This window comes from Babesia bigemina, scaffold Bbigscaff_70490, assembly GCF_000981445.1.
Source record: "Babesia bigemina genome assembly Bbig001, scaffold Bbigscaff_70490".
NCBI lineage: Eukaryota > Apicomplexa > Aconoidasida > Piroplasmida > Babesiidae > Babesia > Babesia bigemina.
This window is the reverse complement of record NW_012237197.1, coordinates 1-17,434: the sequence shown is the minus strand read 5'-3', so window position 1 is coordinate 17,434 and position 17,434 is coordinate 1. Positions and strand designations below refer to the sequence as shown.

Genomic DNA, 17,434 nt, shown 5'->3' with positions numbered 1-17,434 from the left:
ATCCCCCCTTTTGGCAAAAAATGTTACTCCTTGGTCCCCCAGATAGTTCAAAAGAAAATGGCCCCAGGGTTTTCCTAGGGTTTGGGCAGCAGTGATATTTTTTTTCCTGTCAAGCCTTCCGAAAAAGCTTTTCGTGAACGGGGAGTATTCAACCAAGTCTTGTGAGAATAGTGTTGCGGCGACGAGGTGCTTTTGCCTGGCGTCAATACGTGATAATACCGCTCCACATAGCAGAACTTTAAAAGTGCTCATCATTGAAAACGTTCTTGGGGGGTAAACTGTCAGGGATCTTACCGCTGTGAGATCCAGTTCGATGTAACCCACTCGTGCACCCAACTGATCTTCAGCATCTTTTACTTTCACCAGCGTTTCTGGGTGAGCAAAAACAGGAAGGCAAAATGCCGCAAAAAAGGGAATAAGGGCGACACGGAAATGTTGAATACTCATACTCTTCCTTTTTCAATATTATTGAAGCATTTATCAGGGTTATTGTCTCATGAGCGGATACATATTTGAATGTATTTAGAAAAATAAACAAATAGGGGTTCCGCGCACATTTCCCCGAAAAGTGCCACCTGACGTCTAAGAAACCATTATTATCATGACATTAACCTATAAAAATAGGCGTATCACGAGGCCCTTTCGTCTCGCGCGTTTCGGTGATGACGGTGAAAACCTCTGACACATGCAGCTCCCGGAGACGGTCACAGCTTGTCTGTAAGCGGATGCCGGGAGCAGACAAGCCCGTCAGGGCGCGTCAGCGGGTGTTGGCGGGTGTCGGGGCTGGCTTAACTATGCGGCATCAGAGCAGATTGTACTGAGAGTGCACCATATGCGGTGTGAAATACCGCACAGATGCGTAAGGAGAAAATACCGCATCAGGCGCCATTCGCCATTCAGGCTGCGCAACTGTTGGGAAGGGCGATCGGTGCGGGCCTCTTCGCTATTACGCCAGCTGGCGAAAGGGGGATGTGCTGCAAGGCGATTAAGTTGGGTAACGCCAGGGTTTTCCCAGTCACGACGTTGTAAAACGACGGCCAGTGAATTGTAATACGACTCACTATAGGGCGAATTCGAGCTCGGTACCCGGGGATCCCACCCCAACGTAACTAAAATAGTTGTCGATGAGGTAAACGCCAAGCTGATTTCAGTCAGCGGCAAAGAACCAACAGGTACACAAAAGACTGTGGATGGCAATTTGCTGGAAATTCATACATTCGTCGGTACCTACGCTGGTCAGGTGATGAATCAACTCGAAAGCACAGTGTCTGCAATTGAGGGCAAGCTGCAGGAGAATCAAGATTTACGTATGAACGATCCGTCTTCCTCCACGTACCAGTACTATCTCAAGCACGCAGTGACAACCATACTCACCGCAGTGCGATCTGCCGCTAACGGAGCAAAAGACGATGTGGAGATATTTATGTCAATGTCCAACATCGCAGAAAAATTACAGAAGGCAATACGAGATGTCAAAAATCTTGGCAGTAATATGAAGGATGCTGTATACCAGAGTAGTTCGGGACAACTCGGCACTCTTGGGCAGTCGATCAAAGGTGATGTGGGCACTGCAGCCACTAACAATGAAGTGGAGAAGCAACTCGAGACGCTGCTCAAAACAATGGGAGAGAAAGCAGTCGCTAAGCTTCAAAGTGAGCTCAAAGCCCCCGTAATCGACAAACTTGAAGGAATTAGAAATGATGTTGACGATCTCGTCAATGCTGCAAATAAATCGCAATCTGCGCTGTTCAACAAAGCCCAGGAAGTCACCTCCCATGTTGCTTCTCTGTGCCACGCTATCAAACAGGCGGCGGGAGATCTAGATCCAGATGGTTTAAAAAACAAACTAAAAGATTTGACGAATCTTATCAATACGAATACAGCGGAAATTAACGGTAAGACATATAAAGGCCTTAATAAGATCCACACTGACCTGGGTGAACTTAGAAATCTCCTGTTGAGTGATCCGATCCAAAAGGTACAGCAATTCATAAAAAAAGAAGTCACATTAGTAAAAGCGCAAATCGTCACGGATCTTCATCGAAGCGTCAATAATGAAGTGCAATCGGCCATCGAAAAACTCACCACCGAGGCGCGGAAGCAGTATGTGACGTCCGTCAAAGGCATGGTCACGGCTTTTGCAGAAAAGGTCCACACGGAACTCCATGAGTTGCCTGCTGCCATAGAAAGAGACAAACATATCGGATTCAAAGGGTTCATGGGTAAGATGGAAAAAGGGTTAGTTAGCAAAGTTAAATATATTAAAGATATAAATTCGTCATCGTCTACTCTACCATCTCCAGTTAGCAAAGCGGCGCGTATAGTCCGTGATGGTGTACGGGACTTCGTCGAACTCTTTGAAAAGCAAGAGGACATTGAAATACATAAAGACACGTTTCAGCAAACTAAGAATGACTTTAATAATCTACTTCGACACGTTGAATATACTCATCATTTTGACCATATGTTCACCATCAATCTAGATGACTTTGAAGGGGTGCTGAGAGCATTCACTCCTGAAATCATGGATGACCCACAGAGACATTTGTTAACGCCGCTGAAGCGTGGTCTGCTGACATTCGTTGATGAACTCAGCAAGCGGTACGTGAACAAGTACTCGGGTAAGAAAATCCAGTGGACAGATACCACTAATCCGAAGAAAGGTGAGGAACCAACAGCCGACGCAACCAACTGCGCTAAGGCATTCCTCACAACTTTGGAGATCCTGAGTAACGATTTCCATACGATGTTAACAGAATCTGTGAAATCGTGGAAAGGGAAGAAAATTAATACGTATGCAGATAATGTGTTCGGTTTGTGGTTAGAGGATCGTGGCTATAAAGTAAATGCTGTGGAAGGCGAGCAGACCGGTGAACTGCAAGACAACCAAAAAATGAGCGTGACGAGAATATACGATCTTCTCAACTATCCCATTGGAAGCGTTGCCAATAAAGGAGCGCAGCCGCAATGGGTAAATGACATTGCCCAGCACAAAAAAACTACCATGGAGCATGCATATGTAATCAACGTCGTCGACGTGCTACACTACCTTTACGGACAAACAAAGACATACTACGAGGTCTGTCACTCCCGCCACATCGAGAGACCTAAATCGCCATCATCCGTCTATCAAATGCTCGCGTGGTTGACTGGACTTCCGCACAATCGCGTGTTCCAAAAAGTATCGGTCGGAGACATTGGTGACCTGTTCGAGAAGCCTGATGAGGATAGCAAGGAAGCTGCTGACGGGCCTATCCCTGTTGTAGATGATGAAACATTAAAGGCACACCCAGATATCATCACAGCATCGAATCTATCAACAAACCTTCGTGACGTCTGCGTCTATGCCGAAGACGTCTTGATCGGCATCCTCGGCCATGGCCACGCGGACGGCATTTATGCCGTTGACTTCAACACTAACCCCGACGGTTTCTCCTATCCCACCGCCCCCGGTGCGTGCTTCGATATGCTGTGCGACGTGCTGAATCGGCTGTACCAACAACTCTTCTTCCTCTACGGCCAGTGCAGCAACGAGGAACCCTCCGTCAGTTGGCGTGACTGTTGGTACGGAAACCAAGTAGGCGGGTCAGCATGGAACTGCAACACCATGCAATGTCCTAACCAAAAGGGCAACCAAATACACAAGCAAAAGTGTAACCAAAAGTGTGACCAAACAGCTCAGTGCGGCATAAAATCGCCACTTCAATGCTTTTTAGAAGATGGTCTCCCCGGCTTTTTGCCACACTCCTTCAGCAAGCCGGGTTGTAAGCTGACATGTACGCTCTCCAACCATGGAGGTATCCCTTGCAGAACGCCAATGGGCTTCGCTGACATAAGTGTCACTGCCTCTCACAGGCAGACGGGAGAGTATCTCAAGAAAGTGCTTGAGGGCTTTTGCGGCAGTGAGTCCGCTCCACTAACCAAGCTGTGCGCTCAGCTGACGTGTCTCTTACAAAAGCCTCCGCAGACACTCGGAGACATCTTCGCGTTCTACTATGGCTATATCACAGATTACACCGGCGGGTTTTATGGAGTAAAAGCATCGCAGACGCATACGCAACAAGCATTTAGAGAGGCTGTCAACGCAGCATATTTTGGAACGCAATATGGAGGCCTTGATCCAAGTATATTGCTTGATAATCGTTCGCACCGTGACGCGCATTCCAAGGGCGATTTGATCAGCATAAGCAGCTGTACGTCTGCGTCAGTAGTACCTTGTGGTCTGTATGTTAAATCGCTGACGCAGGAAATCACTAGGTATTACTCCGCCGAACACAAGGCCAATCACCTGTCGTGGATAGTCTATATCACGGAGACATTCTGCGATCTGCTTAAAAAATTATATGATGACTGTTGCAAGAAATGTGGACCAGCCGGAAGTAAGTGTCATGTGAAAAGCTGTGTCGAAAACTGCCGAGTCAAATACACTGATTCAACAGGGAAGCCTACGACTCTATCCCCTACCCACAACCATTCGGCAAAATGCAAATCAATCGTCACGTGCCGTGATACTCACCCTACCCTGTACAGATACGGTTTTACCTTCGGACATCCATGGGGACTTAATGGCTCTGGTAATAATGAAGGGGCTAAAAGGACTTGCAGAGATTTTTGTGAAGCGTTGAAAAAGATGCTCGGTGAAAATTCGGTTCTTATTCAATTACGACATCAAATTGATAAGTTCCTCTGGGATATCAGAGAGAAATTCTCGATCACTGTATTAGCCCTCTGGCTCCTCTCTTTCCTGTACCTGCTCCACATCATGGTCATCCGCCTCGACCTGCTCCACATCAAATCTCACTTGCACTCACCATCATCGCATCGTATAGCTGCTCAATCACTACTCGCCGCAGCACGTGTTAACAAGCTTAACAAAGTGTTTTACCTGCAACCATAATCGTACTCACGTGTTCACTATCTACACTCACCTAGCATATCACCTACTCACCTAACCTACGAATTGTCATCTAATGTTTTGAATCACTCATTAATCGTTGTATGTGACTGTGTAATAGTTAACTAAAGTGGTGACCAATGTGCTGACCAACGTGGTGATCAAGGTGCTGACCAACGTGTTGACCAAAGTGTTGACCAAAGTGCTGACCAAGGTGCTGACCAAAGTGCTGAACAATGCCATGACCAAAGTGCTGACCAATGCCATGACCAATGTGCTGACCAAACAACTGACCAAAGTGCTGACCAATGCCATGACCAGAGTGGTGACTAAAGTGTTGACCAAAGTGGTGACCAAGCACCTGACCTAAGTGCTGACCAATGCCATGACCAATGCCATGACCAAAGTGCTGACCAATGTGCTGACCAATGCCATGACCAAGGCGCTGACCAAAGTGTTGACCAATGTGTTGACCAACGTGTTGACCAATGTGCTGACCAAGGTGCTGACCAAAGTGTTGACCTAAACGCTGACCAATGTGCTGACCAGAGTGCTGACCAATGCCATGACCAATGCCACGACTAACGTGGTGACCAACGTGCTGACCAATGCCATGACCAATGCCACGACTAACGTGGTGACCAACGTGGTGACCAATGTGCTGACCAATGTGCTGACCAAAGTGTTGACCTAAGTGGTGACCAATGCCATGACCAAAGTGGTGACCAATGCCATGACCAACGTGGTGACCAACGTGGTGACCAATGTGCTGACCAATGTGCTGACCAAAGTGCTGACCAACGTGCTGACCAACGTGTTGACCGATGTGTTGACCAACGTGTTGACCAACGTGTCAACCAAGGTGCTGACCAACGTGGTGACCAACGTGGTGACCAAGTTAGTGGTCACGGCAGCGATGACATGGTTACGGCAGCGATGACATGGTCACGGCAGCGATGACATGGTCACGGCAGCGATGACATGGTAACGGCAGCGATGACATGGTAACGGCAGCGATGACATGGTCACGGCAGCGATGACATGGTTACGGCAGCGGTGACATGGTCACGGCAGCGATGACATGGTCACGGCAGCGATGTCTTGGTCACGGCAGCGATGACAGTGGTTTCGGCAGCGATGTCTCGGTTACGGCAGCGATGACATGGTGACCAAGCATCTGACATAAGTAGTGATTATCATCCACTCCACATCGCCCTTAACCCACTCTACATCGCCCTTAACCCACTCTACATCGCCCCTTTATCCACTCTACATCGCTGCCTAACCCACTCTACATCGCCCCTTTATCCACTCTGCATCGCCCCTTAACCCACTCTACATCGCCCCTTAACCCACTCTACATCGCCCCTTATCTACTCTACATCGCCCCTTTACCCACCCTTCATCGCCCCTTTACCCACTCCACATCGCTCCCTAACCCACTCTCCATCGCCCCTTTATCCACTCTACATCGCCCCTTTACCCACTCTACATCGCCCCTTAACCCACTCTACATCGCTCGAATTACCTCGCCATAATACCGCTATGACCTCCATTAACCATTATAATAACTTGTGCCTTGTCACCCTTCCCTTCCCTTCTTCCACCTCTTGCCACTGCCCTGACCATGTGCCGCCTAGGGAGCTTGACATGAAATTTGCAGAAATTGATAAGCTTTAAAATACCTTAAATAATAACCTTACTAACATCCATACTAACCTTTGTGACGGCCTCGAGACTTTCCTCGGCTTCAACTCTGAATCAAAAGGCTACGACGGCTCTGGCATTGTGTACTCTGACCTGGATAGGCTGTGTGACGGGGTGGTGGCGTTTTTGAGTGGTGTTCTCAGTAACATCAAAGAGCATTTAGGGCAGCATAAAGAGACAATTACCGATGCAATTAAGATACTTAACGAGAAAAAACACGCCGGTAAAAAAGGTTTTAGTGTTGCGATTGCGGAGGTGGTCGAAGGGGTGGGGAGGTATAATAAGGCAGTGGAGCAGTCTAATAAAAAGGTGAGTGAAAAACTTAATAGCTTTACAGGTGAATTAACGCTTCTTAAAGAAGCTTCAGACAAGATCCTACGAGAGCATGATGATTCACGTCAGAAGATAAATTACAAGGACCAGCAAGTTGAAGATGCCACGAAGCAAATTGACGCGAAGCTGAAAGAATTTCAGCAAAGAGCTGAACAGTTCACTAGTGACATAGATACCACTGTAGCTGATAATGAACTCAAAAAATCAATTGTAGAGCTTAATGATAAGTTGCGTGATAAGCTTGACAATGTTCGTGCGACCGTTGCGTATGAGAGCGAGCGGCTGGAGACGGTGCGTGCCAAACAGCAGAGTGAGTTGGATACAACTAAACAGTACATTAGTCAAACACTCAGCAGTTTACAGGTGAATGTAGAGTGTAACATACAAGATCAGGTTAGAGCCTTGCTGGACTACCTGACTAAGGAAGTCCGACCGATATTGGCCAAACTGAAACAAATCAATAATTCACTTCAAATTTGCCTCAAGCATTTGGGGCAATGGATCGACAATGCGAAGGATGCCATCACGACAGCAGAGACGCAGGTGAATAAAATATTGGAGTGTATCGACGAAGGCTCTTTATATAAATATCCTAACCAAATCACGCAAGCGGCCCAGCAGATCGAAGCGTCGACAAGCATACTACACGGAAAATTTGAGGAGTTGAGAAACCAATATAATGCAGTAGTTACGAAGGTTAAGGGACCGGAGGGAGATGGGAAAGGAGAATGCGCGGTGAAGAAGCTAAAAGAGCTGGAGGAAAACATGATTGTGCCACATCAGTTTAGTGTGTTCAACCAAACAAGTGGTGAATGGGATGTGTCTACGGTGATTAAGCCACTTATTGAAAAAATTAAAAAAAACGTTGGGAATTACCTGGAACATTTGAAGGAGGCGTTAGTGGCGGGTATGACAGCGCAGAATGGGCTTGTTGTGACATCAAAAAAAACACCTGGTTTGGATGCCATGATAAAAAAGCTTGGTGAGAACAATTTGAAAAATAAATTGGGAACGTTTGGAGTGTTGTTTACCACGGCACAAATAGCAAATGAAGCAGGCAACCTTGGATATTGTTTTGAGATTGTCTTAAACTATCTAAATTCAATAACGACAATGAGCAATTCAGGTTGGAATACATTTGCAGGCAGAGCCGGTACTACATTGAAATCATCGATGCAAGAGAAGGCCGCGGGCATAGAACCAGATATCGGCACTCTTTGTAATGCTGCCGCAATTACCGGTGCAGCAAAACTGCAGAAGGAGGTTACTGTTATCGTTGAGAAGTATCTTGACGTAATTAATAAATTGGACGGCACCCTGGAAGGCAACGCAGAGGTTGAGAAAGTCGCGCTGCAAACACATGCTCAAGATGTAATGAACAAGATAAAAAGTCTGTGCAAAGATATCAGGAACGTTACCAGTGAGGACCCCGATAGCGCGAAAGCAAAATTATTTGAACTGAAAACGAAGTACTTTGCGGATTCCGAGCTTGCCACAAACAGCATCAATAAGATTCATAGCGAGCTGGGTCATTTGCGAAGTGATCTAGAGTCCGGCCCTATCAAAGCCGTTGAAAAATTCCTTAAAGATGCCGAAGTTACTGAAAAGCACTACGTTCAAGCTATGCAACGTTACCTCAAGACACAAGTGAACGTGGCCGAAACAGCCCTGACAACCCACGCCCGCAGACGGTACGTTGACTCCATAAAATGGCTACTGGAGCAGTTTGTGGAGAAAGTAAAGCTGGAGTTGTCAGAATTACCAACGCAAATCGAACACGACCAGCACATCGGCCTGAAGGGGTTCATGGAGGCGTTCAACGGCAACGACTCCGGCGACAACGTGAACAGGCTTCTTAGTAACTCCGACATTCCAACTCTGTGCCGTAGCCTAGAGACATTCTTCGCACCAGTTAAATCGTACATCGACAGCGAGATCAACCGGCTTGACGAGGAGGAACATAAGAAGCATCCCTCACTCCCCAGGTCCCAGGATCCGTATACCTCTAAACTCACCAAACTCTATGCCGCCCTTAGCGGACTGATCAGCCATGTTTACACCTCCAACAAATACGACCGCGATCTCCCTACCAAGCTCGACGATCTCACCGCCGCCGTTGCCGACTTGACAACGGACGGCTTCCCCAACCCGGTCACTGCCATGCTGCAAGGTGTCTCCGGTGGCTGCCGGGAGTTGGTCGGCGCGCTGGGCAAGGTGTATATCTCGAGGTATGATGGCGCAAATGTTAGGTGGGAGCACGATGAGAAGGCTGTAAACAATTGCGCAAAAGCGTTTTTGACCATCGGGCCGGCATACTTCCACGGTCTCCACCATCTGTTCTACAAGGGCGCTACGGAGTGGACGGATTACAAAGTTACCGGCAACGCAAAAAGTGCCCGAAAGGCGGATGAATTGAAAAAGTATTTGCAGGAGGAGGGGTATGACATCGATCAGCTGAAGGATCAAACCGGTAAGGAAGTCGCCCTCAGAATGAGCAGAGGATTCGCTCGTTACCAATCTTTCAACGAGAACCCAGAAAACTTGGGAACCTACAAAGAATACCTGGCGCATTACAGAAAATACGAAGGTCTACTGTCGAGACTGTTCTATTACCTGGACGCCTACAATCACGTCGGTCACCTCGTTGTTCATCCTAGACCTCGGCATCCCTCTTCCGTGTTCGACATATTGCTTTGGCTCAACGGGCTTCCGTATAACCCGGTGTATCACGCATTATCCTACGACGGTTTCAGTGGCCTCTTCGAGAAGGAGGAAAAGATAGGCGACGCCACCGCCGACGATGACGGTCCGACTTTCGAAGGTGAGGAAGCAGACACCCTGCCAGCCTACCCGAAGGACATCACAGCCGCGTCGCTGGCCGACAAACTCACCGAAGTCACCACCTACGCAGAAGACGTTTTGCTATCCATCCTCGGCTACGGGCATAATGACGGTATTTACGCCTGCGATTTCTACACCAACGCGGGCAAGTTGGCATATCCGTCCAGCGCAGCTAAGTGTCTAGATGTATTGGTGGAACTGTTGTACAGACTGTTCCATCAGTTGCGCTTCCTGTACGAGCAGTGCAGTAATTCGACGCAATACAGCGGATGGGCGGAGTGTTGGTATGGGCAAGGTGTTGGCGGCTCAAGTTGGAAGTGCAATGAGAAGCAGTGTGCTGACCAAAACTGCAAGCAAATAGCTGACCAAACAGCTAACCAAACGTGCAAGCAACACCCTAAGTGCGGTGTTAAGTCACCGTTACAATTCTTTTTGGAGGATGGTCTTCCCGGTTTCCTTCCTCATCCGTATAACAAGGCTGACTGCAAGCTGTCATGTTCAGCACCAAACCATTTCGGCAAGCCTTGCAAAACGCCAATGGGATTTGCCGACATCAGCATCACGGCGTCGCATACAAGCAAGGGTTCGAGACTGTACAAAGTACTGAAGGAGTTCTGTGGCACTCCGTCCTCACCACTCACTGTACTCTGCTCCTCTCTAGTATGCGTACTAGGTAGACCGCCGCAGACTCTGGGTGACATGTTTGCGTTTTATCACCTGTTTATAACAACGTGGAATGACGGTGGTAAGAAGCACAAGAAAGAGGCTTTTGACGAAGCAGTGACCAAAGCCAATCTGCAACGCCCATATGACGAGTTGAATGTCGCTTCTGTATTTAACTCTAGTCACTCTGGGAAATCAAAGACGCATACATCAGGTGACCTTATCAGCCTCGTATGTAGCTCTAAAACAGCGGCCACGTGCGGTAAATACTTGAGTCCCTTGAGTAATGATATCAGTGCCACATTCTCGTTTAAGCACGCTGATAAATACGTTTCGTGGATGGTGTATCTGACAGAGACTTTCTACATCTTGCTTCAAAAAATGTATGAGGAATGCAACTCTAAATGTGGCGGTGCCACGCCTAAATGCCGTGTCGCTAAATGTCCGAAGAAATGTAAGGCAAACGAGAAATCGCCAGGATCTACGCATCACTCGTTGTGTGATTCCATAATAAACTGCCCATCTACATCGTCGGTTTTGTGCACATACGGATTCACTTTAGTGGACCGCAAGAAGCTGAGTGGAACCGATGATGTGGACTACAAGAGGACGTGTAACGATTTGTGCAACGCATTAAAGAAAGTTCTCGACGGAGAATCCGTATTGATGCAACTGTTCCACTCTATTGACAAATTCATATACACAATCCGTTTCCCCTTCATGACACTAACCCTCGCACTCTGGCTCCTCTCCTTCCTCTACCTCCTCCACATCATGGTCATCCGCCTCGACCTCCTCCACATCAAATCGCATCTACATAGTCCCTCGAGTCATAGGATAGCCGCTCAATCACTCCTCGCCGCCGCACGTGTCAACAAGCTTAACAGGGTGTTTTACCTGCAACCGTAATCGTACTCACGTGTTTACTACCTACACTCACCTAGCATCACCTACTCACCTAACTTATGATTTGTGCTTTAATCTGTTGCATCACTCATCAATCGTTGTGTGTGATTGTGTAGTAGTTAACTAAAGTGTTGACCAAAGTGGTGACCAAAGTGTTGACCAACGTGCTGACCAAAGTGCTGACCAATGTCATAACCAATGCCATGACCAAGGTGGTGACCAAGCACCTGACCAAGGTGCTGACCAAAGTGGTGACCAAAGTGTTGACCAAAGTGGTGACCAAAGTGCTGACCAATGTGCTGACCAAAGTGATGAACAACGTGCTGACCAAAGTGCTGACCAACGTGCTGACCAACGTGGTGACCAACGTGCTGACCAACGTGTTGACCAACGTGGTGACCAACGTGGTGACCAATGCCACGACCAACGTGTTGACCAAGGTGTTGACCAAAGTGCTGACCAAAGTGCTGACCAAGTTGATGGTCACGACAGCGATGACATGGTCACGACAGCGATGACATGGTCACGACAGCGATGGCATGGTCACGGCAGCGATGACATGGTAACGGCAGCGATGACATGGTCACGGCAGCGATGAGATGGTTACGGCAGCGATGACATGGTTACGGCAGCGATGAGATGGACACGGCAGCGATGACATGGTTACGGCAGCGATGACATGGTCACGGCAGCGATGAGATGGACACGGCAGCGATGACATGGTTACGGCAGCGATGACATGGTTACGGCAGCGATTACATGTGACGGCAGCGATGACATGGTTATGGTCACAGCAGCGATGACATGGTTACCAAGCAGATGACATGGTAACGGCAGCGATGACATGGTTACGGCAGCGAGGACATGGTCAAGGCAGCGGTGACATGGTTACGGCAGCGATGACATGGTGACAAAGTTAGTGATTATCATCCACTCTACATCGCTCCTCTATCCACTCTACATCGCTCCCTAACTCACTCTACATCGCCCCTTTACCCACTCTACATCGCTCCCTAACCCACTCTACATCGCTCCCTAACCCACTCTACATCGCCCCTTAACCACTCCTCATCGCCCCTTTACCCACTCTACATCGCCCCTTTATCCACTCTACATCGCCCCTTAACCCACTCTACATCGCCCCTTAACCCACTCTACATCGCTCCTTAACCCACTCTACATCGCCCCTTAACCCACTCTACATCGCCCCTTTACCCACTCTACATCGCCCCTTTATCCACTCTACATCGCCCCTTAACCCACTCCACATCGCTCCCTAATCCACTCTACATCGCTCCCTTACCCACTCTACATCGCCCCTTTACCCACTCTACATCGCCCCTTTATCCACTCTACATCGCCCCTTTATCCACTCTACATCGCCCCTTTATCCACTCTACATCGCTCCTTTATCCACTACACATCGCTCGAATTACCTCGCCATAATACCGCTATGATCTCTATAAACCATCACAATAACTTGTGCCTTGTCACCCTTCCCTTCCCTCTTCCACCTCTTGCCACTGCCCTGACCATGTGTCGCCTAGGGAGCTTGACAAGAAATTTGACAAAATTTAAAACCTCAAAATTACCTCAAATAACAACCCTACTAATATCCTTACTAACCTCTGCACCGGCCTCGAAACCTTCCTCGGCTTCAACAAAGAGTCCAAAGGCTACGACGGCCAGGGGATAGTGTACTCTGACCTGGATAGGCTGTGTGACGGGGTGATGGCGTTTTTGCTGGGGGTGCTTGGTGCGGTGAAAGATGATGAAAACGTCAAGCATTATTATCCTGTAGAGAAAATGACTGAAACACTCCAAAAAATTAAAAACAGTATGCACAATCCTGGCGGATTGTCTAAGGCCGTTATGGCTGTGAGCACGGCGCTGGGGGAGTGGGATGGAGATTTGCAAAAGAAAATAGATAAAGTTGTGAAAGAAGAAGGTGAAGGCACGTTAAAAGCATTAAAACGAAAAATTGGTGAAAATATTGCGGCAGTTGATAAGTTAAAGTCCCAGTCCCTAGACAGTGTAGTCTCCACCTTGGCCACGACGGTGTTTGATGGGTTGGACGATAATGTTAATGCAGTGAAAGAGGCCATAAAAAAGCTTGATGGGCCTCTGCAAATGAAGGTTATGAGTGACTTCGAGAAAATTAAAATGGAAATAAATCACGTCACGAAGAACGCAAAGGAAGACAAGTGGCGTATGGAGAAGCTGTGCGAGAATGTTAATAAGGTGCTTGACAAACTGCGTCACGCTGTTCACATGACAACTGATAATGAGATAAGGCGTATCAGTACAACATTGGCTGACAATATGGAAAATATACAAGGACACATCGGTATCGTGGACGAAATGTTGAAAAAATACGTCGAACACCTGACGGTGTGGATCAAGAATGCGGATCAGACTATGATCGATGCGTTAGAGAGGGTTGAAATAATATTACAGCAGGTGAAAGACACAGAAAATGCACGAACCAAGAAGGATATACAAGAGGCGATTAGGCAGTTGACGCTGAAGGCTCAATCACTCTACCATGCTGGTAGAGCTGCTGATCGACTTGTTAAAGAACTGGTGCCTAAAGCTAACATAATGATCACAGGTCTCGAAAAAGTTTACGTGAATAAATTATGGAAGCTGAAAGAGGACGTGAATTTCGCAGTCCAGGATGTGAGAAAGAAAATTGGAATGCTTGGCCATCAGTTAGGTGTGAAAACGGAAAGTGATAATATCAAAGGGATTATGAAGCATATTGAAGAGGAGGTGAAGTTCATTAAAGGAAAAATTGGAGAACCAATGAAAGTCCCAGAACTAGATGATGCAGATGATAGTATATATAAGAATTGGCAGAAGATTAAACATGAGGTTAAGCAGGTTGTTGACAGCATGACTGGTGTGGAAGATGGTGAAATAACTGGAGCACTTAAATTGATTGCAAAAGGTGTCACAGATTACGCCAATGGTTTTGGAGAAGAAGGATTCAGCAGTAACGTATTGACTGAGTGGATTGGAGATATATTAAAAGATAAAGATGAGAGCATTGTGACTTACAAGATAAACCAGTATGTGAGACTTCACAAAAACGTTAGCCAGATGACAGACAAGGATGATGAGGCGGTGAAGGATGCAATAAAGAAACACCTCCCATCGCATATTTACACAGAAATACAGGAAGCTGCCGTAACGCATCTTAATAGATCAACGGTGGGTAATATTGCCGATCGATTTCAGGAATTTGCCGACCATGTTGAACTTCAACTTAAGAACCATCTAAATTTTTCACTTGGAAGGGCAGCTCAACAAATAGAAGAGCAGTTGGGTTTGACAAAAGCGAAGCATAAATATAGACACAATATCGAGATTATTATTAGAGCTATCGTGAAGTCCTTATTGAACAACTTCAAGCAGGTTGCATTAGAGCTTAAGCGGTTTGCTAAAACGTCACTAATTAATCGAATAGAAAGTGCAATACCAGATGTTGAAGATCTTGGCAAACAACTTATATCAGGCAATCCCGGCGAAAAAGTTGATAAGGCATTGGAAGCCGTTAAGCCTAAGATTGAGACACTGCAACACCAACTTGAGAAAGCAACACAGCCTAATTCCCTCGGCGATGATAGCGACAATGCTGCAGCCGCGATAGATGTAGCGATTCACAATGTTACGAAACATCCATTTGAAGGTATAGTGGCGAGTGGAGACGGTAGACTATTAAATGACATCAATGGACGCCTCGACGCGTACATCGCCCTCAATGATACCATGGGAGTATTGAGAACGCAAACGATTACCGCATTATCGCAAATTGATAATGCACATAATGACGTTCTAAAACTCTTTAAAGATGTTACATCTAATATTGCAAAATTGTGCGCCACCATTGAGAAAGCATCCGATGAACAACCAGGCGGACTGAAGAAAATGTTAGGTGATTTCAGAAAGGAGCGCATCGCCATGGTTAATAACAGATCAGGTCTTCAAAAGATAAAAACCGATCTCGACACCCTCCAAAAAGATCAACTCAGAAAATTAGATACAGCCGTCACAAATGTACTTCATTCCACTCTCCCTGAAGCCGTCGAAAATTGCAGAGAAGCCATACAAGAAAATATCAGAGAAGAAGTTGAGAAGGCCAAGAGAGACATAAAACAAGACGCACTTAAGCGCTATGTCAAGTCAAAAATCAATGATCTTAAAGCACTAGGAACGTTTGTGGAGCAGCGGCGTGCATTAATGGCGAAAACCATAGACAACGATTTGAAAAGTGGTATCAAAGGTTTTTTTAAGAATCTCAACGCGGACATTGGCGAGTTCAATAACTTGAATGCGGATTCCGAGTTGCCGGACGGAGCGTCATACGCGAAAACATTCTTTCAACTGTTGTCATCAAACATCTCAAGCCAACCGGATATGATGTCTTTCACAACTATAGTTGATGCGATACATTCCCCGGTGGATCAGTTGCTCTCCGGTCTCGAATCTTCGGAGCACTTCGACAGCACATTCACAAACAACCTTGACACGCTTGAAAATGCCATACAGTCTCTGGTGCCCACTGGCTTCTCCGGGCCACTTAGTCCGCTAATTGATGTTCTGAAGGAAGGCATCACGGCATTCGTCAAGCAGCTGAACATGGCTTACGTCAGCAGGTATTCGGGGACAAGTATTCAGTGGAATGAAACTGAAAATTACAAAAGATTAACCGCCGACGCAACCAACTGCGCCAAAGCCTTCCTCACCTTGATACCAGTAATGTGTCACGACGTGTCTGACTTGCGATCCAAATGCGTTGTGTCTTGGAGTGAATTGAAAACTAATTTGCGTGGTAAAAACAATCCTCTCGGAGCGTGCTTGCAAGACGCGGGGTATAAAGTCTCCGAATCGGAAGCTGTACACAACGGGGTGTTGCGTAATACGATTAGCGGCCAGACCGTTAACGAAAAACTGAAACGGAAGACTACTGACGCAGAGAAATTGGAGCAGTTAAAAGCATGGAAAACATCTAACAACAGACACGGTGACGGAGTAACGCTGCTCGACTTATTCGATTACCTACACGATTGCCTTAGATGGTACTACGAAGTATGTCACCTGGGCACTCTCAGTTCCAAGAAACATCCACGCAGTATATACGACATGCTTCAATGGCTCTCCGGTCTGTCGTACGATCCAGTGCACCAGGAACTGGCGCTCAATGGGTTCAGTGACCTGTTTGAAAAGCCAGAGAAAGACGAGTCGGATGCTGAGTTGTCTCTATCGGATAAGGACCCGGACACGTTGGAGGCCTACCCAGAAAATGTCACGGCTACAAAGCTGTCGAATAGCCTTCGCGATGTTTGCGCGTATTCGGAGACTGTACTTGTCGCCATCCAGGGTTATGGACACGCAGGCGGGCGGTATGCTTGCGATTTTAACAGCAACGCGGACAGTTTCGTATATCCCGCGGACCCTGCGAAATGTTTGGAAATTCTTGCGGATGTGTTGACTCGGGTGTACGAGCAGCTGTGTTTCCTATTAGTTCAGTGTTCACGTGAGTACGAGGCTAACAGCTGGCGTGATTGCTATTATGGACGTGGCGGTGGGATCCTCTAGAGTCGACCTGCAGGCATGCAAGCTTGAGTATTCTATAGTCTCACCTAAATAGCTTGGCGTAATCATGGTCATAGCTGTTTCCTGTGTGAAATTGTTATCCGCTCACAATTCCACACAACATACGAGCCGGAAGCATAAAGTGTAAAGCCTGGGGTGCCTAATGAGTGAGCTAACTCACATTAATTGCGTTGCGCTCACTGCCCGCTTTCCAGTCGGGAAACCTGTCGTGCCAGCTGCATTAATGAATCGGCCAACGCGAACCCCTTGCGGCCGCCCGGGCCGTCGACCAATTCTCATGTTTGACAGCTTATCATCGAATTTCTGCCATTCATCCGCTTATTATCACTTATTCAGGCGTAGCAACCAGGCGTTTAAGGGCACCAATAACTGCCTTAAAAAAATTACGCCCCGCCCTGCCACTCATCGCAGTACTGTTGTAATTCATTAAGCATTCTGCCGACATGAAGCCATCACAACGCAGGCAGCGGA

At 47.2% G+C, this 17,434-nt stretch overlaps 3 protein-coding genes across 4 annotated transcripts; all 3 read left to right on the top strand.

Moving 5' to 3' along the window:
• Positions 1–1,243: 1,243 nt before the first annotated feature.
• Positions 1,244–4,897, top strand: BBBOND_0003090 (hypothetical protein, conserved; the record flags this gene model as incomplete). Its single annotated transcript, XM_012915144.1, has 1 exon — positions 1,244–4,897. The coding sequence occupies one exon, from the start codon at positions 1,244–1,246 to the stop codon at positions 4,895–4,897; it is 3,654 nt and encodes a 1,217-aa protein (XP_012770598.1).
• A 1,542-nt stretch (positions 4,898–6,439) lies between these two features.
• On the top strand, positions 6,440–11,347 carry BBBOND_0003070 (hypothetical protein, conserved; the record flags this gene model as incomplete). 2 transcript variants are annotated; one of them, XM_012915142.1, is made up of 2 exons in its annotated part: positions 6,440–6,523; positions 6,632–11,347. In XM_012915142.1, the coding sequence occupies 2 exons, from the start codon at positions 6,440–6,442 to the stop codon at positions 11,345–11,347; spliced, it is 4,800 nt and encodes a 1,599-aa protein (XP_012770596.1). The 2 variants fall into 2 exon arrangements, with proteins under 2 accessions (XP_012770596.1, XP_012770597.1); XM_012915143.1 differs by lacking the exon at positions 6,440–6,523 and having other exon boundaries at positions 10,778–11,347.
• A 1,450-nt stretch (positions 11,348–12,797) lies between these two features.
• BBBOND_0003060 (hypothetical protein, conserved) lies at positions 12,798–16,945 on the top strand (the record flags this gene model as incomplete). Its single annotated transcript, XM_012915141.1, has 2 exons — positions 12,798–12,833; positions 13,013–16,945. 2 exons carry the CDS (start codon positions 12,798–12,800, stop codon positions 16,943–16,945), a joined length of 3,969 nt encoding a protein of 1,322 aa, XP_012770595.1.
• Positions 16,946–17,434: the final 489 nt, after the last annotated feature.